This window comes from Suricata suricatta, chromosome 15, assembly GCF_006229205.1.
Source record: "Suricata suricatta isolate VVHF042 chromosome 15, meerkat_22Aug2017_6uvM2_HiC, whole genome shotgun sequence".
Taxonomy (NCBI): domain Eukaryota; kingdom Metazoa; phylum Chordata; class Mammalia; order Carnivora; family Herpestidae; genus Suricata; species Suricata suricatta.
This window is the reverse complement of record NC_043714.1, coordinates 16,149,231-16,175,548: the sequence shown is the minus strand read 5'-3', so window position 1 is coordinate 16,175,548 and position 26,318 is coordinate 16,149,231. Positions and strand designations below refer to the sequence as shown.

Here is a 26,318-nt window from a genome sequence, read left to right as displayed (position 1 = left end):
TAAATACTTATTTTCCTCCATATTCCAGATTTTCTAGGACATATATTAATTTTACATTGGAAAAACGTTCAATTTTAACTAGCAAAGCATTTGAAAGTTATTTGGAAGAAATACAGACACAGTGAAATGCTACATAGTGATGAATGAAAAGCCTAACTTTCATGACTTAAAACATGGGATGATGTAGAGCTAGACAACATTTGAGTCATTCTGGCCCATTTAGGAGCAACTTGTCTTTTAACTGAGATACACTTAACTTACCCCAGAAGTATCTTACGGGGTGGGGGGGTGTGCCTGGGTGGCTCAGTGGACTTTGGTTCAGGTCTTGATCTCATGGTGCATGAATTCAATCCCCATCGGGGCTCTCTGCGGTCAGCACAGAGTCTGCTTCTGATCCTCAGTCCACCTTTTTCTCTGCCCCTCCCCCACTCATTCTCTATCTGTCTCTTTCTCTCTCTCAACATAAATAAACTTAAAAAAATATTTACAGCTAAGTCACAGACTTATGTATCTATTTAACCCTATTTAAAAAAATTTTTTTTAATGTTTTATTTATTTTTGATACAGAGAGACAGAGCATGAGAGGGGGAGGGGCAGAGAGAGAAGGAGACATAGAACCGGAAACAGGCTCCAGGCTCTGAGCTAGCTGTCAGCACAGAGCCTGATGTGGGGCTCGAACCCACGAACATGAGATCTGACCTGAGCCGAAGTCGGAGGCTTAACCAACTGAGCCACACAGGCGCCCCTTAACCCTATTTTTAAAATCAAGAGACAGGGTTAAGAAAATTGGGAAAAAAACTACCTTAAATATGAAATAACTTTTTCCGAAGGATGCCTGGTAATCTGCCATTTATTAAATAATGACAGAAGGAAACTCCTATTTATTATTAGGCCAGAAAAAATTGAAATTTGGTATTTGAAGTAGAATTTTTTTCTTAACTGAAGCAAAAATTGGAATCCAGAGCTGTCTTTATAGTCTAGGGTCTATAATGACCAACTCAGGTGGTGTTCTTTGGCCTCCGAGGTATATGTGACTAGAGGCAACAGTCTCCACAGACACTGGTCCCTGCAGATCTGGCCTGATATGTTATAATGACCATGGTACTCTTGCTTCCTAATTTAGAGAGCATTTGTAATTACAAAATCACTGGATTAAAAATAATATTTAATATTTGAATTTTGAGTACACAGGTTTTGGTTATTTAAATAACTAATGATCCAACACCTTCTCCAGTAACTGTCAGAATTTATGAAAGTCCATAGACAAGTTAGTTGTATTAGCTACTTAAAATCTGGAACCAAAGGTTTATCTTTAAACCAAGAATCAAACTATGTAAGAAAGGTTAAGATTATGACAAACTTTCAGACCTAAATCTAACAGCTAGGCAATTTAACCATAAATAACATGAAGATTACCAGTTATTAGAGAGGCAGTAAAATAATTTCTTTCTTTTTTAAAAAAGTTTATTTATTTTGAGAGAGTGAGGGAGCAAGGGAGAGACAGAACCCCAAGCAGGTTCCTCATTGTCAGCACAGAGCCTGACACAGGGCTCGATCTCACGAACCATGAGCTCATGATCTGAGTTGAAACCAAGAGTTGGACACTTAAACAACCAAGCTACCTACATGCCCAGAATTTATTTCTAACATTCTCACATTAAGATGTATTTTAAGCTGGACATCTAGTTACCATATCTTCAACAGTTTATTTGGAATTTCTCAATAATCCTCTCTCTACCCTTCTTTGTAGGAATTCCGAAGTTTGGACGCTTCTGAAGAATCTCTTACCCTTTTCTGCTTGTCTATGAGTATCATTTAATCGCTCAAGTAAATCTCTCTTATTTGCAAGTTTTCTCAGGTTTTTTTTTTTAAGCTTTATTTAAGTAATCTCTACATCCAAGATGGGGCTCCAACTCATGACCCTGAGATCAAGAGTCACATGCTCTTCTGAATGAGCCAGCCTCAGATGTTTTGTTTTAAATAAAAATCCTTAAGACTGACATTTACTTACAGTATTGTAAAGCTTATCAAACTCTGCATATCTCCTGAAGACAAACCACTCACTCCGGCCCACTGAGACCAGAACTTTATAAACCTGTGGAAATAAAAAATAGCATAACAAAACTTTATTGCAAAAAAACCCATTAGCTACTTTATAGGCAAATGACTTGTTTTCATACTCATGAAACTAATATTAGACATTCATCTTTATACACGATTCTCCAAAATACACAAGTATACCAGCAAAAAGACCTACTTTATCTTCCTGATATTTTATTTTTTAAATGTTATGAAACATTTCAATAATTTTCAGACAATAACACAGTGAACATCTGTGAACTCATTTAGAACTTCTGAATTCTAATATTTTGCCATTCTTGTTTCAATTCCCCCCCAAATTCTTTAATATTATAGATTCAATTGATGTTGCTCTCTTCTTCCCTAGCAGTAACCAATATCCTGAAATTATACAGTGTTTTCAAGAGTGATGCCTGATACATAGTAAAGACGTAATTATTGGTTCTTCTCCTGCCAGGTCATCTTGTACACAGTATTTTTCAAACCAGAAATTTACCTTTGTATTTCCTACTACCATCTTACATATGTTTAATAATTTCACATACACATAACTTCATATAACCATAGTCAACAACCCTATGAAGTAAGTAGAAAAATATGATATCCCCTAGTATAAGGTAATGATGGCCCAAAAAAAGTCAAATAACTTGCCCAAATTCATAGACTTGCAGAACTAAAATTTAAATCTTCTAACCCTTCATGTACCAGAATCAGTATCAAATCATCAACAATTACAAGACAGAATTGAGGCTTATAATTCATCCCACAGATACTCTCAGTATAAGTCAACACAGTAACATAGAGAAAATGGTTTGGGACCTCAAAGATCTTGTGTTATTCTAAGGAGAAAAATAACAAGAATCCAGGCATTTGAGGGAAGGCTCACTGATGTATGACATGGAGTATGAATTATAGAGATGGAGTTGCTTTGGGGTTTACAATCGTTGTCCACAGCCTATTAGACAACGTAGAGTAAACCAGGTATTTTATAAGATGGGCATACAAATATGTATAAACTATCCTTTCCATAAAAGATTGAAAACTACATTCACAAGTTCATAGTTAGAAAAAATACTGTGAGGAAAGCACCTCTCTGATACTGTATGTTATTACAACATATGAACTCTGTAAGTGAGAGAGGTCCCAGAATGTAAAGCCACATTCCTCCATAGACGAGGATAAGGCCTCATCTGAAAGTAAAACAAAGTTATTGGTATCAGTCACCTGAGTAGGTGATATATTACTTAGACTAAGAGAAAAAGAGGATCCAGGCACCCTACATGAGCCACATGATGGGTGGTAACATGGCTCTTCTGGTTTTAACCAAAAGGCATCAATTTCTCATAGAGGAAGCTACTGAGACTGCATGATCTGTTTGTGAGATGAGAACTGCTCACAATGAGGGAATGCAGAAGTAGAGGATAAAGAACCTGGTCAAGATGCCAGTGAAGCTGTACCATGTTTCAAAGACTGAACTACAGATTTATCTCATGGAGCATTCAGGATCAGATCGGCCTGGAAGCAGGACTGCTCCTAAAGGATCAGAAACTTTGGTTTAGATCATTGCAAACGTCTTGAATTATGTGTGCGGGCTTCCTAGCACAGTAAGGTGGCTTCCCATGGTTACCCAAGTACAACCAAGACTAGAACCCACATATAGGTTCTAGGCGGAAGTAGCTGTACTGTCAATATACGTGTTTTTGTTTTTATTTATTTTTTTATTTTAGAAAAGAGTGAGTGCCTAAGCAGGGGACAGTGAGAGCGCGAGAGACAGAACAAGAACCTCAAGCAGGCTCCATGGTCAGCACGGAGACCAAAACGGGCTTGATCCCAAGATCCTGATCATGACCTGAGCCGAAATCGAGAGTCAGATGCTCAACTGACTGAGCCACACAGGTGCTCTGGAAATAACTTCTATCATGAAAAGTAAATGGACACCTGAGATAACCCACTTCCTACATTTGCTATATATGAACTTCCATCAAACTTGGTAGGAGGTTATACCCTTGAAGGAGAGATTACTCATAGGTAAAAATAAGGAGAAAGAAGGAAAAACAAACTTTCACACACTCCACTATTTTACCAAAGGCATATTGACTTCTTGTTTACCATAAATGTGATGTTTCCAAAACTTGCTTATAAGACTGGAATAAATGCACAATGCTTACGATATTGCCACAACAAAGAGACTGACTAGAGGCAAATGGCCAGATACACACTGCAATCTCTGCTCTGGGCTTTGGTGCAGGGTGTGGAGGCATGTTTATTAAGAAAAGGAAAACAGAACAGATGCTCTTTCCAACTACTTGTCTGGGACTCTGGAAGAAAAGTATTAATTGGGGGCCCCAGCCCCACCTAGTTAAGAAGGGAGACTGGACTGGTTAGACCAAAGGCTTTTAGTTTAACTCTTCAGTTTTCCCATATGACTTGAACTCTGAGTTGCAAGTCATTTGTCATGGGATGTACCTGGCAGGAGCCATGTGATACCCAGGTCAGAGGCCAGGGTAGACAGATCACTAGAGTCAAGAGTAGTGAAAGACACAGCAGAGCCTCAGTGGGCTCCATAGCCATCAAAAGGCAAGGAGAAGTTGAACTGGCAGTAAATCTCCACCACTCTGGCCAAGCCAACGAACAATAGATCACAAATAAATTGATTGACTACAGATGCCAGCAATGGATGCCAAGAAAATGCCCAGAGCTGGATCAGGTCAACCACAGCTGGCTGTTTGCTAGACCAGTCACTCCACACACCTGGAACAGCAAAGATCTAGAGGGATGAGAGAAAAATAAGAGCCTTCAGCAGGCTACCATGAAGTCAGTCACTGACTAAACAAATACTCTGAAAGGGAACACCTCTCCACCCATAAACCATGATGTCAAGTTGGAGAAGTGTGTGTTCATATGGGAGAAAGAGAGCAGAATGAAGACACCCTTAGCATTTTAACTTAAAAAACCCGCTTAAACTTTAGCTCAAACTAAGTGTTAAACAGAACTTGGTTAAATGAGTTGTTTCATACTACTCAGCAAGTGGGGCTTACAAGGAATCAGTTATAAGGATCAGTTACAAACAAGATAAATGGTATTATTTCAGAAGGAGGGGGGCAGGAAATCTCTGGACATACACACTAACAGGACTACTAGAACTAAATACTCTATGTGTCATTATACTAATTAGAAAAATGGCTATTCTCCAATAACAGTCACTGATACAATGATTCAGCAAACACTCATCACGCTTATTCTTTATAGTTCCACAGTAGGTATTATACAGTGGTCAAAAGTAAAATTAGCAATGGACTTTGCTTTTAAGGTAAAAAAAAAAAAGAGAGAGAGAGAGAGAGAGAGAGAGAGAAAATACTGGATTAAAATTTTTAAAAATTGAGGTAGAAAATATAAATGTCGAGAAAAATACTTGGGAAATTTCAAGACCATGGTTTTTTTGTTTTGTTTTGAGACGGTGGTTCTTAATGTAAGGTCAGTGACTTCTGGAGTCCATTAACCCCCTGACTGCGTGCAAAATTACGTGTATGTTTGCAGACCACTGTGTCTACACATTTTCTGGTGAGAGGGTCAATCAGAGTTTCATAAGCGTTTCCAAGGGGATAGGTAAACAGGCAAAAATCTGAAAAGGGCGGCGCCTGGGTGGCTCAGTTGGTTAAGCCTCTCTCTGACTTCGGCTCAGGTCATGATCTCACATTCATGGGTTCAAGCCCCGCATCTGGCTCTGTGCTGACAGCTTAGAGCCTGGAGCCTGCTTCTGATTCTGTGTCTCCCTCTCTCTCTGCCCCTCCCTGCTCATGCTCTGTCTCTGTCTCAAAAATAAATAAAAAATTTAAAAAAAAATTTTTTTAATCTGAAAAGGTAACTGTGTTCCTTTATTGTATACAGGGAAGACTGTGGAGGATACACCATTTGAAAGATAAGTGAAATCTGGATGTGTGGAAACATGGGGAGGACGTTCTAGGTTAAGGAAGAACAAAAGCAGGAATCGAAGTTTTCTCTATGTTCAATATTCCCCCAAGTACTTCGTATTACATACTTACAGTAAACCTCTTCTTTTTCTCTCTGTGTTCATCAGAGCTAGGAATGCTTACACTGGGGCAGCTTTCCTTGTAGTCCATGGTATAATCCCTTTGGGTTTATTGCCCCTCCAATGGACACCAAAAAAGTGAGTCCGAAGAAACAGTCAGCAGAGGACAAACACAGCTAATCACCTCTTGAGGTAATATTCAAATGCCATCATGCAACCTGAGCCAGAAAAATAAAATAAAATAAAATAAACAGATTAGCAAAATAATTTTAAAATACCATTATTCCTTATTCATAGGACCCATTTTATGCTTATTCTGGCAGGAATTTACATTTGATCATAAGTTTCAGTCCAGGTTAGAGATTTAGGATCTCAGGCCTAACAATAGCGAAACTAAAATCAAACATATGCATACCATCTACCTTCCATACTACTAAATTCTCAGAGCTTATACACCACAGTTCATGGGGACTGAGAGCAACTTTCACCTAAAAGGGCTCTACTTTGATAGATTTGGAGCAGGGTTTGAGAGAGAGAGAGAGAGAGAACAGAGACAGAGCACAAGCAGGGGAGGGGCAGAGAGACAGGGAGACACAGAATCCGAAGCAGGTTCTAGCCTCTGAGATGTCAGCACAGAGCATGACATGGGGCTTGAACTCACAAGCCATGAGCTCATGACCTGAGCCAAAGTCAGACCCTTAACGAACTGAGCCACCCAGGTACCCCTAGAGCAGCATTTTTAAAAAGTATGTTTTTTATTTTTTTACTTTTATTTAAGTAATCACTACACACATATGGGGCTCAAACTCAACACCCCAAGATCTAGAGTTACATACTCTTCCAACTGAGCCAGCCATGCACCCTCTAAGTGTGTTTTTCAGACTTCTTGCATCAAGAATAAACAGATGTAGCTTGCTTCAGATTAGGTAACTATACACCTACTATGTATATATGGTAGATATATATATATATATATATATATATATATATATATACTATGTAACTACTATATAAAAATGTTTATATGTAATAGTTAGAGCGCATGTAATAGTTATATAGTAGGTAACTATTTACTCCTGTTTTACAGGTGAGACAATTTAGACTGGAGACATTATATAAATAGCCCATCGAGGATTTGAACTCAGGCTACATGGCTCCAGAGTTGTGTTGCATCTTAACAATTGTGGATAATTCTTATGCGCTGGACCTCTGGCCAGATATATTACAGTTCTTCATATAGAATAAATACAATTATGTTACCATTATTATTCTACCCAAAGACAAAGGGCTCGAGATGTGAAACTGATCTAACTTTTGCTATAGGCGGCAGCCCATACTCTCCACTGACAGCAAATAATACTCTTTAAAGAGTTAGTTTGGCAGTTTCCCTTGGTGATTAATTTTAGTCACTGACAGATCTAATAATTGGAAGTAAATTATATTCAAGTAACGATTTCAAGTATTTATCAGTAGGCACTGAATATTCAGGTAGGATGAATTTTAACTGATTATAAGGGTGCTTCCTTTGAGGTGACTGCTTTGCTAGATTTGATGCTGGAAATGCAGTCAAGAAGGATTTATATGTAGTTGAATTCACTGTCAGAAAACACAGAAATTGGCCCCTCCTAAGCTCAGAGTGCCCCATAAAAGCAGCCAGCTTTTTCAGCTCCCCCATCAGACCAGGGCAGCCACCTGATCAGTTTGCCCTGCAGGGCCAGCACTCTCCTGCTACAGAATCAGAGCCGCTGGAGCCTCAGATCTTCTAAGGCAGATTAACCTGTTGAGACCCACATCAGCCCATTCTCAGGCTGCAGGAGAAGTGACAAGAAGGTGAAAATTACAGTGCTACACCTTCCACACCTGTCCCTTGAGAATGTGGGATGCAGGGAGTGTGGGGCCTGTTGCTACTCTATTATGTATGAGCTTGAATGCCTGCTTGTGCATGGTCTACAGGAGAATTACAGGAGAACATTATGCCTTAGGTCTTCTCTTTGGAAGGGACCATAAGATATGACATTAAGTTGGGGTGCCTGGGTGACTCAATCAGTTGAGAGTCCAACTTTGGCTCAGGTCATGATCTGGTGGTCTATGAGTTCAGGCTCTGTGCTGGCAGCTCAGAACCTGGAGCCTGCTTTGGATTCTGTGTCTCCCTCTTTCTGCCCCTCCCCCACTCATGCTCTGTCTCTCTCTCTCTCTCTCTCTCTCTCTCTCTCTCAAAAATGAATAAACATTAAAAAAAAGATATACCTTAAGTGGCATAGAAAAGGGGGAAAGAGCTGGGAAGCTGGATAAGTTGTTTCATACAAGGTATCGAGGAGACATATAAGTGTGCATGTATATAGTAGACAATTAAGTTGAGAGCCTAGCACTCAGGGGGATGCCAATTCTCCTCACCACCTATTCCTTTCAGCCCTGTTTCATGCTAACAGAAGTTAGATCCCAAAAGAGCACAGAAAGAAGTTCAAAGCCTACTCTGGGAAGAGACTGCTCTTATACTGAAAAATCTGCAGAATCTCAAAAATTTTTTACCAGCAAACCTGAGGAGCACATAGGGGAGAACATTTAGAGCATATTAGACTAAGGAGGACTAAATATATAAGATTACTGTGAGCCTATCCATGGCTCCCATCAATCTTTCTCCGGATCTTCCCTGAGAGGGACCTGCAGCCATTCACAAAGATGACTGTCCACTGAGGAAGGAGAAATGTGTAGTTCTTCCAAGGATTACTAGACACTAGCTCTAAACTGACACTAATCCCTGAAGACCCAAAACATGCCCCACTAGTCTGAGCATCTATCTCATTCCAGAAAAGAGATATGTGATCAAGTCAACCCTTGTATCTCATGATGGGTACAATGGGACCACAGGACCATTGTGTGGTTATTTCCCTAGTCCTAAACTTTGTGTGCAAATGGATATTCTTAGTTAACTGGCCAAGTTCCTTTACTGGTTCCCATCTCGGGTCATAAAAGACATTATGAAGAAACAGCAATGAAGAAGCCCTTGGAACTCTTTGCCCTGCCCCCACTATGAAAATAAACCAAAGTTCTACCACATCCATGGAGAAGTTCAGGAATCAGTACTACTATCAAAAAAACTTGAAGGATGCAGAAGCATTGATTCCTACTCTATCTCCATTTAACTTGCCTGTTTACCTGGACCAAAGTCAGCGAGATCTTAGACCATGACCACAGATTAGTATAAATTTAATCAGATGGTGAGGCCAATCATGACTACACTTCTAAATGTAATACTTCTTGCAGGAGAAAATGAGAATAACCCTTTGATATCTGGCAGATAATTACAGACCTGGCAAATGTTTTCTTTTCTATCATCATCATTAAGGACAATATGATGCAATTTGCTATCAAGTGCCAGAAACAACAGTATACACACCTTCAACATTTTACATGAGGGCTATTTCTGCCCTGTCATAATATTCTGGAAGGACCCTGATCATCTCAATATCCCACAGAGCACCACACTGTTCTATCACACTGATGGCACTGTTAACTGGATGGCACTGTTAAAAAGCAGCAGACACTCAGGCTGCCTTTGTAAGACACGTGTACAAGCCAGAGGATGGAGAATAAGCCCCATGGAAGTTCAGGAATCTATCACACTGATGGTTTCTATAGTTCCAGAGGTCTAAGGCAGGATATCCCACTTGAAGTAAGACACTGCTATACTTGGCTGTGTATCCACTAAGAAAGAGGTGAGTTTCATATTTGGAAATGCTGCTTTGACCTTTATACTGAGTAACTCACGAGACTGCCAGTTTTTACTGGGGCTTGATCTCAAAGAAGGCTCTTCAGCAATAAAAGCTGCCGTGACTCTTGGGGCTATGCCTTAGCCCACCCACTAGTACTACAAATGACCTGGCAGATAGGGATGGAGTAAGGAGCCTCTAACAAGCATCAAGAAAGAGTTATAGACTCCTTAGGGTACTATCAATAACTTTTGTCCATTTCATTCCTGGCTTGCTACTAAGCTCAGGTAAAGACTGTATACCTGCCCATGGGAAACCAAGAGACTATATAACAAGAACAGCCAATCATGAACAGTATTCCCCATCCCACTGAATCATAAAACTGAACTGTACAAAAGCAAGACTGGACCTGAGCAAGTCTGGAAAACACAAGTAAACTATAGCAACAGAGGACTCAAACTCCCCTGGTACTTCTAGCATCTTTCTTGTTAGCTCTCTCAACTCATGCACATAGGGAGCGTCCAACACCCATTTAGCAGAGGAAGAAAAAGACATACCCATTTATGAATGGACATGCATGGTGTGCTAGCTCCAATCAGAGAAGAGACAATGTAGCCCTGCCTGATGGTCCTAAAAGAACAGTGAAGGGAAATATTCCTATGGGCAGAATTCTCAGCAGTGCATGTGATGTCAGGAGAAATGTATGCCAAAGGTACACATTTATGATGACTTGTGGCCCGTGGCTAATGGATGGCTCACTGGTGAAAGAGTTGGAAAGAATAAGATTTGAATTTTTTTTTTTTTAAGGGGAGAGCATAGGAGTGCCTGGATGGCTCAGTTGATTAGGTGTCTGACTTTGGCTGAGGTAATCTCACAGTCCGTGGATTTGAGCCCTGTTTCAGGCTCTGTGCTGGCAGCTTGGAGCCGGGAGCCTGCTTCAGATTGTGTGTCTCTTTCTCTCTCTCTGCCCCTCTGCTGCTCCTGTTCTGTCTCTCAAGAATAAACATTGAAAAAAAGTTTTTAAAAGGGAGAGTATATTCCCAAATGTAATTTTCATCTTTTAATTAAAAATTTTTAAATGTTTACCTATTTTGAGAGAGAGAAAGAGAGGAAAGAAAAAAGCAGAGAGAGAATCCTAAGTAGGTTCTGCGCTATCAGCACAAAGCCTGATATGGGGCTTGATCTCACAAACCATGAAGTTATGACCTGAGCCAAAACAAAGTTTAACCGACTAAACCAGCTGGGCTCCATTTTAATAAAATTTTTTAAAGTTTATAGCACTTAATTTTAAATTTATTTTTATTTATTTCTGAGAGACAGAGAATGAGCTAGGGAGGAGCAGAGAGAGAGGGAGACACAGAATCTGAAGCAGGATGTAGGCTCTGAGTTGTCAGCACAGAGCCCAACGTGGGGCTCGAACTCACAAACTAGGAGATCATGACCTGAGCCGAAGTTGGACGCTTACCCAACAGAGCCACCCAGGAACCCCGAAAATTTTTAAGTTTAAAAAGGGGGAGAGGTTTGCAGATGTCTCTGGATGGACTTTTCAACATAGCACAGAATATGAAAATATTTGTGTCCTACATAAAAGCCCACTACAGCGCGGCTCTCAATAATCGGGTGGTAATATGACCAGTCCTATGGATATCAATCAGTCTCTTTCTCAATCACCCATTGCTTGCTCAACAGACCCATGACAAAGTAGACAAGGCAGGATTTCCTTGTTCTAATGCCTTTGACCTTTGACAATTTATGGCTTACTGGGAAGGAGTAGAAGTTGACTGTGAAAGTTAGATTTTAACCAGTTAGACAACTGAGTAGCAAAAAGTTGTTAAAGGTATTTACGAAACTCAGATCTAAGACTTCTGGGAATTCATGAACATTCTGAGATAATCAATCAATTAGATCTCAAAGAAAAGTTGGACTTCTCTACTGTGACCTGACCTGAACTTCATGGGATCAGAAATTCTACAAAAGTGCAGAAATCTGAGAAAATGAAATCACTCTTTCAGAAGCAATTCACACATTTTTGGTGCTATGAATCATGGCTTAAGCTTCTTTGCATGCTTTTGATGCTTAAACACATAAGGTTCCTGAATGATGTCATATTAGTGTCACTCAGTTTCTGGAGTACACAGGTTCAGTCGCTGGACACTGTCTGTGTCTGCACGGCTTCATGACAGTACACTTAATTTCCTTGACCCTGAGATCCACCATCATCATTTTAAACCTAGTATAAGTGGAATGGTCTCTGACTGAATGTACCCTTAGTTCTCAAAAAGACTACATTGGCTGACAGTGGTATACTCCCTGATTCCATCAACAAGGATTGACTAACCCTAGGCTAAAAACTATGTAAAAACACATAAAAATGTGATGAAATTTGGCAAAATTACCTTCTTGAGTCCCTTTAAAATTCATTACAAGTAACTTTTGCCATCTGAATACAAAAATAATCATAAAAATTAGAAACATATAGGAAAGCACATAGAAAAATATACACATGGGGCGCCTGGGTGGCTCAGTCTGTTGAGCATCCAACTTCAGCTCAGGTCATGATCTCACAGTTCGTGGGTTCGAGCCCCACATCAGGCTCTATGCTAACAACTCGCTCAGAGCCTGGAGCCTGCTTCAGATTCTGTGTCTCTTTCTCTCTCTGCCCCTCCCCTGTTCACACTCTCTCAAAAACAAATAAATGGAGAAAAAAAAAAGAAATATATACATCATTTTAGTACACAATAGACATGTATAAGCAATTATTATTTTGCATATATTTTTTCCATATGCCTATGAACATATATGGGTGTGAGAATTTTTTACATATCTGCATTATGTGTATGTGTGTGTGCATGTGTGTTAAAATAATGGAACATACTTTTACAAACTTGTATTTTAAACTTTATGTTTTAATACTAATAATAAGTGATTGTTATTACTATATGCCAAGGACTGGGCTAACATTTAATCTTCACAGTGGCCATGGGAGATACTACTGTCACTCTCATCTCACGTGTAAGCAAACAACATTTAATGAGGCTAAGTAACTGCTTGAAGACATAAAGCAAGTAGTTTCTGGAATCAGAACTTGAATGTCTCATTCCAGAGTCTGTGATTTAACATGACACTATACTAGTTTCCCTCTGGAGACATTGTATTTTCTTCTATTATATCTTTTATTAACACTATTTTTTTTAGAACAGTTTAAGATTTATAGCAAAATTGAGGGGAAGTTACAGAGATTTCCTTTGTATTTCTTGTGCCCTCACAAAAAAACCTCCCATGTACCTCTTGCCCCATATAGATAAAAGGGCATACAGGGGCTCAACAATATGGCCTTCCTCACACTGATAGTGATCTAGCATCTGTCAGTGCTGAGTGCCCAATCTCAACAGCAAAAACCAACAGTGAGAACCACTATGGCACAATCCCACAGAGGGATCGGACAGCCACTCGGGACAACATCTGTCATCACAGAAGCCAGAGTTGCATTACCAGCCTGAAATGCTTCTGACCATCTTTGGTTATGGCAGGTCTTATTTACTGTCATAAAATCCTATATAACATCACATCAGACCAAGGTACACATTTAGAGCCAGGAAGTGTGGCAATAGGTTCAGAGCCATCGAATGTGCTATTTCCATATATCTCTTCACTTAGAGACAGCTGCTTAGCAGAGAAGGGGAATGGCTACAGAAAGCTCAGCTCTGGCACCTGCTAGGAGATGACACCCTGTAACACCGAGGCTGGACTATAAGATGCAGTTATGTGCTACACTAGCAGCCAACATATGGCTCTCTCTCACACACAGTCAGAATATGTGAGTCAGGAATCAAGAACGGATTCTCTCTAAAGAATTTTTGCTTTCCATTGATTGCAACCTTGAGTTTGGTGGAGGAATGCTTTCACCAAGGAATAGTCCAGCACTATTAAATTGGAAGCTAAGCCAACCCACTAGCCATTTGTGACTTATTAAGCCACCCAACCTAATAAGAGAGTGGCTACTCTCCCAGTAAAGTGACTGATCTGAATTTCCAGGAGGAAACTTGGATGCCGTTATAGTGTGAGGAGAACAATGATGTCTGAATTCAGAAGATTCAGTGGGGCATGTCCAACAGTACTGGTCAATGGGAAAGGGTGGCAAGTCAATAAAGATGAGACTACTACAGACTTGGAATCCTGTAGGAATGAAGGTTTGGGGTGTCCTACCAGTACACAACTGTGACCAACTAAGATGTTGGAAGAGGGTAGGGGAACATATACTAGTTACCAACTTGAGTCGAAAGACTAGCCACACATGCAGTGAGTATAGCACTTTTGTTTTATTTTAGTTTTCTTCTCTGCTCCCTTCTATGAACGCTGGCAGTGGTTCTAGGTGGAAGTATGAATGAACTGGATGCAGTGACTGACAGGGCTCTGTGTTTCCCCTGAGTCAGGAATGGGAGTTTTATCCCCAAAGTATAAGAGGGACTACTAAGCGACAGAAAGGGGAGGACCCTGCTGGAAATGTTCGAATTGTCTTTTCACACCCACCTCCCCCCTGCTCCATGCTCCAGGACACTGACCTCTAGCCTGCACCTTAGGCTCCCTTCCCCTCTAGCGGTGGTTGATTTCGTCCAAAGAGGCCCTGGCATGATACGGTGTAGGGAAAAGGCGATAAGAACATGTATCTGGTCATCTTGCTCCCTCCTAAGCAGGCTGCAGTTTGGTAGCCACTGTGTTCCTCTTTCTAAGGCCAAAAGCTCCTGAAGGGCAATCTTCTCTCCTGTGACTGCAACTCTTATGTGGATGAAATGCTATAATTCTCTACCTCAGGTCCTTGGACAAGATTAAATTATCTGAGCCCTGGTTTCCTCATCTAGAAAATGAGGCTAGCAATGGCTACTTCATGATGGTTTTAAGAATTCAAGACAAGTGTAAAAGAACTAGCCCTGTATAAGTAGTCAATAAACTGGATCTAATACACAGCAATTTGTTCAAAATAAGTTTTTATTCCTTTGTTCAGCAAATACTTCTTAAGCACTCATTATGCATTAAGTAATAGACAAAGGTAAGTGAAAATCTTCCCTGCAAAGAACTTATCTCATGGGAAAAAATGATAAGCAATATAAAAATTTCAATATTGGCTACGTAGGATGCTAGATGTATGCCTGGTACACAGGAGAGCACAGAGAAGGGACACGGATGCAGGTGCCATATACTCTCAGCCAGGAAGGTATGGGAGAAGTTTGAAAGAAATCACACTTGTCTGCCTCAATTTTCTCTGGAAAAAAGGGAGCGAAAATCATATTTTGGAAAATGAAAATGCTGCTGTGAAGAAGAACAATGATATTAAATTACTTCCCTGCCCCTCCCAAAAACAACAACAACAACAAAAACAAGGAATCACTTGCCCAAGCTACTATCGAGTTAATGGGCTGGGCTTCAAGTCCAAATTTGACCACCTCCAAAATCTGTATGTACTTGTTTGCTATATACCACACTGCCTCACCTTAAGTAATGTCTACCTGTCCTTCAAGCTAAATCAATCTAGTAACCGAACAATATTTAATATCCAGTGGCTTAGCTTTTTACAAGCCAGCTCAAAAAAACCTGACAGGAAATCAAGGAGAAACCAAAGCACAGAGGGAGGAAGTACCTGCCCCAGGTGGTAGAATCGGGATTTGAACTTCAGGACTTTTACCCATTATACCACACTGCCTCTACTACATTTATATGCTCTAAAGAGCCCTCTGGAAATCAATGAAGAAGGCTCATAAACTTATTCTTAAGCGTCAGGAATGAAACTATGAAAAAGCAGCCCTGCTATTAACTTTACATTAAATCTAGGTCTATTCTGTGAAACTGAAGCAATTAAAATTCTGCAAAATCATCTTATGGCTAGGCAGGGAAATAAAACAAAATGAGAAGATGACTGATATAAGAACCCCCACAAATAGAACAAAAAGCTATGCTTTCATGTGGGAATAAAACTTGGAATTTGGGGGGAGGTTCACAGATACAAAAGAACAACAAGAAAAGAATCTGCCTTCACTCTGCTGCAGAGTCACAATGTAGTCTTGTAGATTGGTTCCCAAGGGCAGCTGGCTGGCCGAGGGCTAGATCATGTACCTCTAATGAGACTAACTTCAGACACTAACCCAGAATGGAAGAACTAACCTTAATATTCATCCAGTGAATCAACTCAGACAAGTCCAATATGACAAAAAGAAGTGGTCAGATAAGGACAGAACTTCTGGGGACCAGACTTTAAGACGGACAGTGAACTGCAACAGTAATCTAACAGCCAGTGAATATTATATTTACATAGTGGTTCTCACTGGGTGGGATGCTGGGCAACGTCTGGGTACACCCTTGGTTGTCACAACCTCGGGGGGTTGCTAGAGGCTACATGTCAAGAATGATGCTAAACATCCTACAATGCACAGGACAGCCTGTATAATAGAAAGTTATCTAGCCCAAGATGTCAGTAATGGGGAGGTGAAGAAACTGGTATATCCTGGGTACGAATGCCAGGTACTATTGTAAGTATTCATATCTAACATATCACATGCTCCTCAAAAAACCCATGAAGTAAGTATCTTTATCTCCATTTTACAGATGAAAAAACCTAGGCTATGAAGTCCACATCCTCACACACCTCTGGATGGCAGCACTATACGGTGAACATAGCTCTGACCTGAAAGCCTGAGTGGGGTGCACACACAGTCTCCCAATTTCTTATAGTACTACTACATGCATTCCCTTCTTCTACACCTTTGCATTTGCAGATACAGGTTGAAGAGAGGAGAATACCAAGTGTCTTAGCTATTAGGTTACAGAAAGCCTGGCATAAGAAAAGCAGTTTTCTGAGTCTGCCACTAGGAGGGATCAGGTTTGTGAAGCGCTGTCAGGAGTGGCTCATCTTAAAACACCAGAATGTCAACAAGTAAGAGTGTGGTACAGAGCAGGTTCTGAGTATTGGCCCCATCACAAGGCCAATCATGGGCTCAATTATGAAATAAGGACAACATGAGAAAGGATGCTGTCACACTACGGTTTTTTGAAAAGAAACGGAAAGTTGTCTTTTTTTTTTTAGATTAAATAAATGCTTTTTTTTTTAATTTGGGGGGAGCTGTAAAAAAGTAGAAATATAGATGAAACACCATGATAGAAAACTATCCAAATTCACTAGACATCATAAAATTTTGTTAACAAATACTGCTTAAAATAGATGGGCTTTTTGTTTAAATTAAGCTTTTTACTTCAATTCTAGTATAGTTAACACTAGTTAAGCTTTTTTTAAAAGCATTTTTTCCCTTCATCATCATGCCCATCTTTTTGTCCATTTTATGCAATTACTGTCCTGGATCTTGTCCAACTTTGTTTCAGACAGCCAAAAAAATGTTTTATAGAAAATCCAAAGATTCTTCTGCTTTTACCTCTAAATTTAAGCAGAGACGTTCTTTTTTTTTTAATGTTTATTTTTAAGAGAGAACAAGCACGTGCTTAAGTGTGTGCATGTGTGCGAGCGGGGGATGGGCAGTAACAGAGGGAGACAGCGGATACAAAGCAGGCTCTGCACTGATAACAGAAAGCCAGATGTGGGGCTCGAACTCCCCAAACCAGGAGATCATGATTTGAGCCAAAGCTGGACACTTAACTGACTGAACCATCCACATACCCCTAAGCAGAAAAGTTCTTAACTCCATTTCGTTCACACATCATGGATACTGTTTGGTACTGACTAGTAAACCCTGTCCAAATTATGATATAAAAACATTCATTAAGTATCAGTCTCCACTCTTAACTAATGTGGTAGAGAGGGGTTCAGTGATTCATACCAAATCAGAAAGGGAAATTAAGAACAATCCTGTTCCAAATGGCAGGAATGGCCTGGAAGAGCTACAAATTTTCTCCAGCAGGGGGACAGGTGGGTGATGAGTGTTTGGAAACAAGGTTTCCAATGGAGGGAACTGACAAAGGAAGAGACAAAAGAAAATCCATATATATATATATATATAGGCACTGGTTTGGAAAATGGGGACTGACCCAGAGAATATGAAAAGGAAGAGGGCACAAGGGTAGGGGCAAGGATTATTCCTGAGAGGAAAACAGGCCAAGGGAGTTGGGTTTTATTTTAAACTACATTAAAAGGACCTGAAGAAATTCTTACTCCTAATTAGTTACATAATCTGTATCTGTTTATTTCCGCCTCGCAGAATACTAGCTCCAAACACATCCAATAGAAACAAAGCACATCTTTGTCACATCTGTAAATTAAATTCACTGCAGAGCAGATTAAGAATCTAACAGGATCTGCCAATGGAAGATACACAGTAACATTCTCCCTACACATTATCACATGATTTATCAGTTACAACTTTTCCTGTTTTCCTTCCTTACTAATATATCCTTCCTCTAGTTCCCACCCCACCCCCCTCTTTTGATTTTTCTCTCCCTCTAAAATCACAAAGCAGTCCTAGTTTTTCCACTGTTTATCACATCTCTTATTTGAGGTACCTTCTATTTATCCTGATTCTTAATAAAGAAAAGTGATTTTAAAAAGTGATAAAAGAATTAGAAGTAAAATATGTGTAAAATATTCAATGTTGGGACACAATATAGAAGAATAATCGTACCCAACACCTTAACAGGAGTATCCAAAAACCTTGACAAAAGTTATAGGAGTCTGTTGGTTCTCTGAAACTGGCTCATTTAATACAGATATTTTTAAAAAGGACTGAATGAGGAGGTAGAAGTAAGAGCTGAGAGTCCTGTTTTCTAGTACTAGACTCAAAGCTGCCAGGACAAGGAAGAAAGTCCTAAATTTGCTCCACCTGATAACATATGCCTCCACTGGCCCCAGAACAGACAAGGGAGGGGTGCTAAGTGCGACTGCAATGCTCCGCTCTATCTTTCTCAGCCTCTTCAGGTCACCGTCTTGGGCCCCCCATTGCCTGAACACCCGCCCTATTCCTGGATTCCCAAGCTTTTCCATTGGAAGACACATTCTCAGTGTATCTTCCAGGAAGATGGGAATACAGAACACTTCCAAGGATGATTCCTGGACAACATCACTGACTGAGGGATGGGTGGATGGATGATTACATGAGACATAAGAAAACAAACATGGAATTTTACACAGAACTAGCAGTGGTAAAATACCACAGGCCCTAGGAAGCCTTGTTCTGGCTGGGGAAATTGGGAGAATTGAGGAGGAACCAAAACCAAAACAACCAACTACCAACTCCCCTCCCCCACAAAGAAACAATCACTATCACATTTCATAGTCTCTTTAGAGAATCTCCAACAGTGACGTGTCCACTTCCTCTCTAACCCCCTGCAATCCATTCATTATTCCTGCAGTAGGCAGGGTCATTTTCTTAATCCCTGTAAACCTGATAATTTCACCTCACTGCTTAAATCTTTTCTATTGCTTCCCTCTGCTCTTAGAATAGAATCCAAGCTTTGAATTATTGCTAACAGTCTATAAGCACCTGAATGGCCTAATCTTTTCCTATCTCTTCAGCTGCATCCCACCAGTGCCTCCTAACCCTCTACTTAACTAACTCCTGTAGGAGCAGCCCACTTCTAGTTCTCACACACACTGAGTACTCTCCCACCTGATCTCTTGAACCTGTATCCCTCTTCACAATGAGGCCTTTGTTCCAATGCCATTTCCTGCAACAAGCCTTCATCCCACCCTAACTACAGTGCTCTTTTCCCAAAGCAATCTTGTCATCATCCTGGTTCTTTCCATTTTAGCATTTATAATCATCTAAAACTGCATGTAATTTATTGAGAAGCTCCCATACCAGAGTGTAGAAACTGTAATTTATGTACTGCCACACACTTGGTGGTACACATTTATTCTTTCAACAAACAGATGGAGAGAGGCACCTATAAAAATTGGAATTTGTAAAAATTCCAATATGCTAAAGTGTGCAAGATCTTCAAAGTAACCAATAGCTCATCATTCCTTTATCAGTCTCCTGAATCATTAATTTCTCCCTCTTTAGTAAATCAATTCCATTTTTTATAATTTTTTAAGTTTATTTATTTTGAGAGAGAGAGAGGACAGAGGAAAGAGAGAATCCCAAGCAAACTTGGCATCATCAGCACAGAGCCCAATGTAGGGCCTGAACCCACAAACTGAGACCATGACCTGAGCTGAAATCAAGAGCCAGTTGCTTAACCAACTAAGCCACCTAGGCATCCCTAGATCAATTCCATTATCCATTATTCCAAACATACTAATATAGTACAGTATATCTTAACAAAATCCTCCTGAAAAACATAGATTTACTTATTTAACAGACACAAAGTGTTTACCATGTGTTAGAGATATGTAATTAGTCTCTGCCACAACTTTTATTATTTGTAGGAACAATCCTATCTGATAAGCACCTTTAACCAGGTTTTTTAAAAATAAGGAGAACTAAGGGTAAACACAGATGCTTATAAAGTGTAATAAAGGAACCCTTACTCCAAAGCAAATATTTGGGTTCAAGATTCTTTTTCTGACAGTAAAACTTCACTGGTTAGCACTTAAGAAATTTCCCAGAGGCCAAAACTTACAACCAGTAACATATTTAAATCACAGCACTACTTAAACAATAAACTGTAGCGCTTTAAATCCTGACCTTCTATTAGTTATTTATTAGTAAATATAATTTGCAGAATTTTACCTTAAAGTTTTAACATTTAAAAAATTAGGACTTACATATATATCTTCCCTACCAACTCTTTCCTACCAATAGAAACTGCAGGTTCATCCTAGGAATGATAAAATAAATTTAGTCAACACCTAAAACTACTCAAAATCAAGAACAAAGAAAGTTAGGCCAATGCATGCCCCACAATGGGAAAACCCCAGTTGAGATTTGAGAGGCAATAACAGAAAAAATTAAACTTCAGAAATGTCTGTAGACTTTATACAAACAAGTTTTAATTTAGGAGAAAAAGTCACAAGTAAAATAAAAGCATTCCCATAACTGGAGTATGTACAAGGATATGTCTGTAATGAAATGAAACAAAATATATTAAGCAAATGCTGGTATCAAACAATAAAAACCAAAAGCTTCTAACAGTAGATAAATTCGAGTTATCTTGTATCTATGATGTTTCTCTGAAGAACTAAAAGTTTCTCGCGTATATCCTCTCCATATACCAAGAAAATAAGAAAAAAGTATGAACATTAGTTTAAACAATGAAAGGAAAGAAGGTAACTACTTTCAGATCAGAAAGAGGAAGAGAAAATGTTCAGTCTTATCCAGCTCAGAAAACAAAGCAGGGAGACAGTATTATTTGTGCATAGAGATGCAGAAACAAAATAAAGCTTAGAAATAATTCCCTGCAAGAAAAATCCAAAGCTGATGTTGCTTCATAAAGTGTGTCTTGTCCTAACTGTTTCCTGAGTTTGTGTAACTTTTTAAACTTCTGCCTCTCCAACTATGTGGGTGGTGGGTATGTGGCTTTCCTGACACCTCTTCCTTTCTTATGAATCCAGATCTTATTATCTTCATTTGGATCTTTTTATGTAGTACTAAATTTCCCCGACTTCTTCCTTAATTACTCATATTGTAGAAATGACTGTTGAAGCTCAATATTTAATGATTTAAAGACTTATAAAATAGAACTTTAAGTTCACTTTTATTTAAAGAAACAAAGAAGTGATGTCTTATTTTTTTCTTAAAAAAAGAACCAGAATCTGTGTGATTCTTCTCCAGGAGCTTATATGTAGCAAAAAAGAAAAAAATAAATGCCCGAAGAATTACAGTTCAAAGTAGACTGTGATAAATTCTCTAAGAAAAGTATGAAAAGATTCTAGTGGCACTTGTGTTACTCAGTTAAGGGTTAACTCTTGATTTCGGCTCAGGTCGTCATCTCATGCTTCATGAGATCAAACCCTGCATCAGTCTCTGTGCTCACAGCATGGAGGCTGCTTAGGAGTCTCTTTATCTCTCTCTCTATGCCCCTCCCCACTTGTGTGCTCACTCGTGCTCGCTCTCTTTCTCTATCTCAAATTAAATAAATAAAATATGACAAGTTTCTAGAATTCAGAGGAAAAATAACTCCACTTCCAAATGAACTCACCTAGGTTTCTGGTAGTGGTGGTGACATGTGAGGAGGAATCTGAAGACTGGACACTCAAAACAGAAAGGGCAAAAAGGTCCTCAGAACAAACGGGGAATAGCCATTTGTCCAATTAGTCTGAATTTCTGTCCACCTGCAGTGAAAGACTCACTCCATAAAAACAGAAAGAGAAACTGTCAAGAAGCAACACTCACCTTGGGCTTTTACAGGGCATTATCATTAAAGCCTTATTTTATTTTCACATTTACAAGCATAAATTGGAAACCACTTTTCTTATATATAGGAGACAGAGGCTAGAGAAGTGCATTTGAGATCACACAGAAACTCTGAATGCCAGGCTTCTCACTCTGGATTTAATTCTGCAGATGAAGATGTAAAAGCATTTGAAAAGGGAACTTGAAAGGCATACAGAATGGAATGAAATAGAGGGGGGGTTGAAGAAAGGGGTTTGGCAACAATAAGAATGGCAGGTTTGCAAAAAAAATTGACAAGTCAATAACTATTTGTATGTGGAATGCAGGTAGAAAGAGGCATTAACACTCCCTCAAGGTTTTATTCCTAGGTAACTAGAAGAAATAACTAGAATTGGGGGGGTAGGGAGCAGGGCAAAATGACAGTGAATTGGCTTTAGTAATTACTAGCCCTAGCTGGAAATGTCTGCATCAGATGTACACATCTAACATCTTCTGGTGCCAGGAATTGTTTCCAGGGACCTAGGACACAGCAGTGAACGCAACTGGCAAGCACCCCCAGCCCTCATGGAACTTACCTTTTAATGGCAGATAAGACACAACGAACAAGTAAATAAGGAAATAAATACATATTATAGGAAGAACGAAGCTGTAAGGAATTTTAATTAGGAGGGTCTGACTGAGATAGTGACATCTAAACAAATACCCAGAGGTGAAGGAGTGAACTACTGCAAAAAGCCAGAGAGGAGTCAGCAACTAACAAACCAGTATCTTCAAACAGTCACTCTATGATGCGTTTGAAGTCAGCAAAAATTGCAGTATATCTCTTTGGTGACCCAGTCCTATTTCCTTGGGCCAGCATTCACTGTCCCACTTCCTGACTCTATCCTACCCAATCCAGAAAACTTCACCAGTAACAATACAGTGATAACAAACTGCCTAGTAGGTCAATTTGTTTATACTGGGTGTTTATGTTTCCTACATGGGAGAAAAGGACTACATTTTAAAACAAAAAAACCAAAGCACTGTTAGAACATGTTTGTACAAAGCTTAAGAAGACAATCATCTTGCTCTCAAAGCAATCACTGATGTAGCAACTTTGAGACTTGCAATTTAAATCAAAGGTGCTAAAGAATGATTATGAATCATGCAATTAAGCTACCAAGGAGGATGCTGCAGAGAAACCATTCACAGCACCATTAAACTGTCAAAAATAAAAATAGTATAATTATCAAAACCATAAGTATCACTCTTTGATTTTATAATTTATTGTTCAGAAGAACTGAATTCTAGTCTAAGCTATGCCCTTTATTGGTTTTGGGTCCCAGGGCCTCATCCTTATCTGTAAAGAGCAGCTGTTGTGATTTTTCTGATTCCTTTCAATTCTGAGATTCTAGGTGGCGATAGTTCCTATGATGTTTAGTTTGTTTATTTGGGTACTCTGGTTTACCTCCTTTTGCAATAATAGTACAAATAAGCACCTAAGTAACACAACTTGAAAGTTCTGTATAAAAGTGATATGACCTTTTAAACAAACCTACCAGAGCTTGGTGTTTAAAATGAGGCTACACTCTCTGCAAGTGCCGCCTTTTTTCATCCCCCTTTAAGAACAACCTTCAAGACTGAGGCTTCTTTATCATTTGAGAGTGGATTAGATTTGAAGCCAGGTGGATGATCACAACTCTAGGAGCTGAGAAAAAATAGTGAGCCCTTATCTGGCAGGATTCAGTCTTTGAAATTCCAAAGGAATCCTCAGGCATTTCTAGCAACAACTCTGCGGAAAGGTTTTCCGGTTGTTGACAGCTTTGTAGATTAATGCCCATCTGAATGCATAATAAAGAAAATAGCCAACGTTATTGTGGGCTATGCGCCAGGTGGAACTAAGTATTAACTGATTTAATCTCATCACAATCCTATAAGGACGGAACTATCATTATCCTCATTTTATGTATGCAGAAACAAAGTCCTAGAGAAATTAAACTGGCCAACTTTTCACAATTAACAGGTAGATTCAAACTCAAGCATTCCAGCTTCAAATACTCCACACTAATCTCCATACTACGCTGCCTATGTAAATCCTGGTGCCCTTGTTTAAGTAACAGTCTCATTACCAGTCGCACTCTTCTCACAAACTGACCAACACGAAATCAAGTAAGTTCACTACCGAGCTTCTCCTCCAGTCATGAGCCACGAACTAGAAATGTATTTTAAAGAACACAAAAATCTCAGTACGTGAGGTCTCTCGAGATTTGGGGAGGAGGCGTGCAGAACAACGCAAATGTTTTCTATCCTGCAGCTAATGCCTTGAACAAGTGCTGCCGAACTGGAGCCAGACCTATGTGTCTCCCTTCCTCTGGGGGTTCACGCCAGGGAGCCGCCCACTCGCACCACGCGCTCCTACTACGTACGGAAGTGGCACAGGGGCGGGCCCAAACAACACCTGGCTCAAGAGCGCACGCGGGGGTACCTCCATCTGTTTCTCGTGAAGCGTAAACCTTTCCCCATACTTACCTTCGGAGACCCTCGCCTGGCGCATAGCGAGTGGGAAACGCCACCACAGCTGCGCCACACTCGACCTGCCTCGGCGCCGCGCCTCCCGCCCCCAGCTGGGCCAGCCACCCTCCCCGCCTAGGCCCGACCTCTTAGCTCCGCCCCCCCGCAGGAGCCCCCGCCCCCACGGAGCAACGGAACCTTCACGGCTGCTGACCCAGCCCACAGCTAAGGGCGGGGCTAATGCTCACCCAGCTCCGCCCCCGGCTTTAGGCGCCGGTGGACCAAAGCGCAGCTGGGAGCTGGGTGCTGCCGGGAGGCCCTAAATAAATAAACGGCGGAGGGCGTGGGGGCGCATGACCCCAAGCGAGGAACTGCGCGACGAAGGCAGAGGGAAGGGGGAAAGGGAGAGAAACAGCCAAGGGCTAAGGTGAGGAAAGAAGGTTGGGAAGGGAAAGAGAAGGCGCTCTCTCCAGGTTCCAGCTGAGGTGTAGGACTGGGTGAGACATCTTAAAGCAGCAGAAGTCACTTTTTCAGCGTAATAGCTAATGAGCTAATCTCATTCTCTGGCAGGGTAGGAGTCACGCACGAATTTTGAGTTCCATGCATGTAAAGTTATAGGGTTTAGAGGGGCAAGAAAGGAAACAAATCCATTACTGATCTCCACCACACATCCTCGTTCACTTAAAAAATTCTAGGGTCGCCTGGGTGGCTGAGTCGGGTAAGCTTCTGGCTTCGGCTCAGGTCATGATCTCTCAGTTTGCGGGCTCAAGCCCCGCGTCAGGCTCTGTGCTGACGCTAGCTCAGAACCTGTTGGCTGCTTCAGATTCTGTGTCTCCCTCTCTCTCTGACCGTTCCCTGCTCGCATTGTCTCTCTCTGTCTCTCAAAAATAAAAAAATAAAAACATGAATTATGGTGGGGAAACACAAGGCTCACTTCGTCAACAGTATTTGTGGAAGGAATTTCAGAAAACAGTGCCAAAAAACCAGCCTTGCTGTGTGGTCTTAAGGAAGTCACAATACCTGAAGCCCTTGATTTTGCTTATTTGTAAAATGAAGAAATTAGGCCTAGTGACTTCATTACCTCGAAATGCCCTTCCAAACTTGATTTCATCCTGCCAGGCTCAACAATTGAAGGCAAGGGACCATAGGGAAAGTGCTGTCCAGTTAGGAGCCACACAGAGAAATTGGGAATATTTAGAAAAAGCCTCAGGGATCTCTGGCATAACTTCATTCAAGCTCTCCTTTCTGACTTTTCTATTTATAATAATAATAACTCTTCTCTTAGCTCAAAACCTCTACTCGTCCCTCTCAATCTTCACATTTAGTCACCAGGTCCTTGGCCTTCTCCATTACAGAGTCTCTTCAATGACCCTTCTCATTTTCACTGCCATCTCTGTATAAATTTAAGTTCAGGGAACTCAAGATCTTAGATCTGACCCTCATCTGTTTTTCCCACCTAATCTCCAACTACTCTCTGATAGACTGTCTTCTCACTGTACAGTATCCACAACATACAGCCAACATTCTGACCACTGAACATTTCTACCCAGTGCCTCCCACCTTAGAATACTTCTCAGTCCTAGCTACCTGTCCAGATTGTGATAGCTCAGCTCAGGGACCGCTCTATGCAATAAAATCCTATAACACATAGGATCTATACCACTCAAATGTGGCACTTAGCAGGCCTATCTTGTTTATTTTTTGTCATTTGTAATATTTATCTGCAGAACTAGACTGTAA

At 40.3% G+C, this 26,318-nt stretch overlaps 1 protein-coding gene across 10 annotated transcripts in view; it reads right to left on the bottom strand.

Annotated features, from left to right (window-relative positions):
* The window catches only part of LOC115278992 (serine/threonine-protein kinase Sgk3), a 134,611-nt gene that overhangs the window by 49,914 nt on the left and 58,379 nt on the right, over positions 1-26,318 (bottom strand). For 4 of the 10 annotated variants that reach the window (XM_029923484.1, XM_029923494.1, XM_029923488.1 and 1 more), the window contains 3 exons: positions 21,895-22,044; positions 6,123-6,327; positions 2,012-2,095 (listed from right to left, as the gene is read on the bottom strand). In XM_029923484.1, the coding sequence (XP_029779344.1) occupies positions 2,012-2,095; positions 6,123-6,200 (162 nt within the window). In that variant the 5' untranslated portion in view covers positions 6,201-6,327; positions 21,895-22,044. The remainder of the gene's footprint in view (positions 1-2,011; positions 2,096-6,122; positions 6,328-21,894; positions 22,045-26,318) is intronic. The other 6 variants (XM_029923486.1, XM_029923490.1, XM_029923489.1 and 3 more) reach the window with 3 other exon arrangements.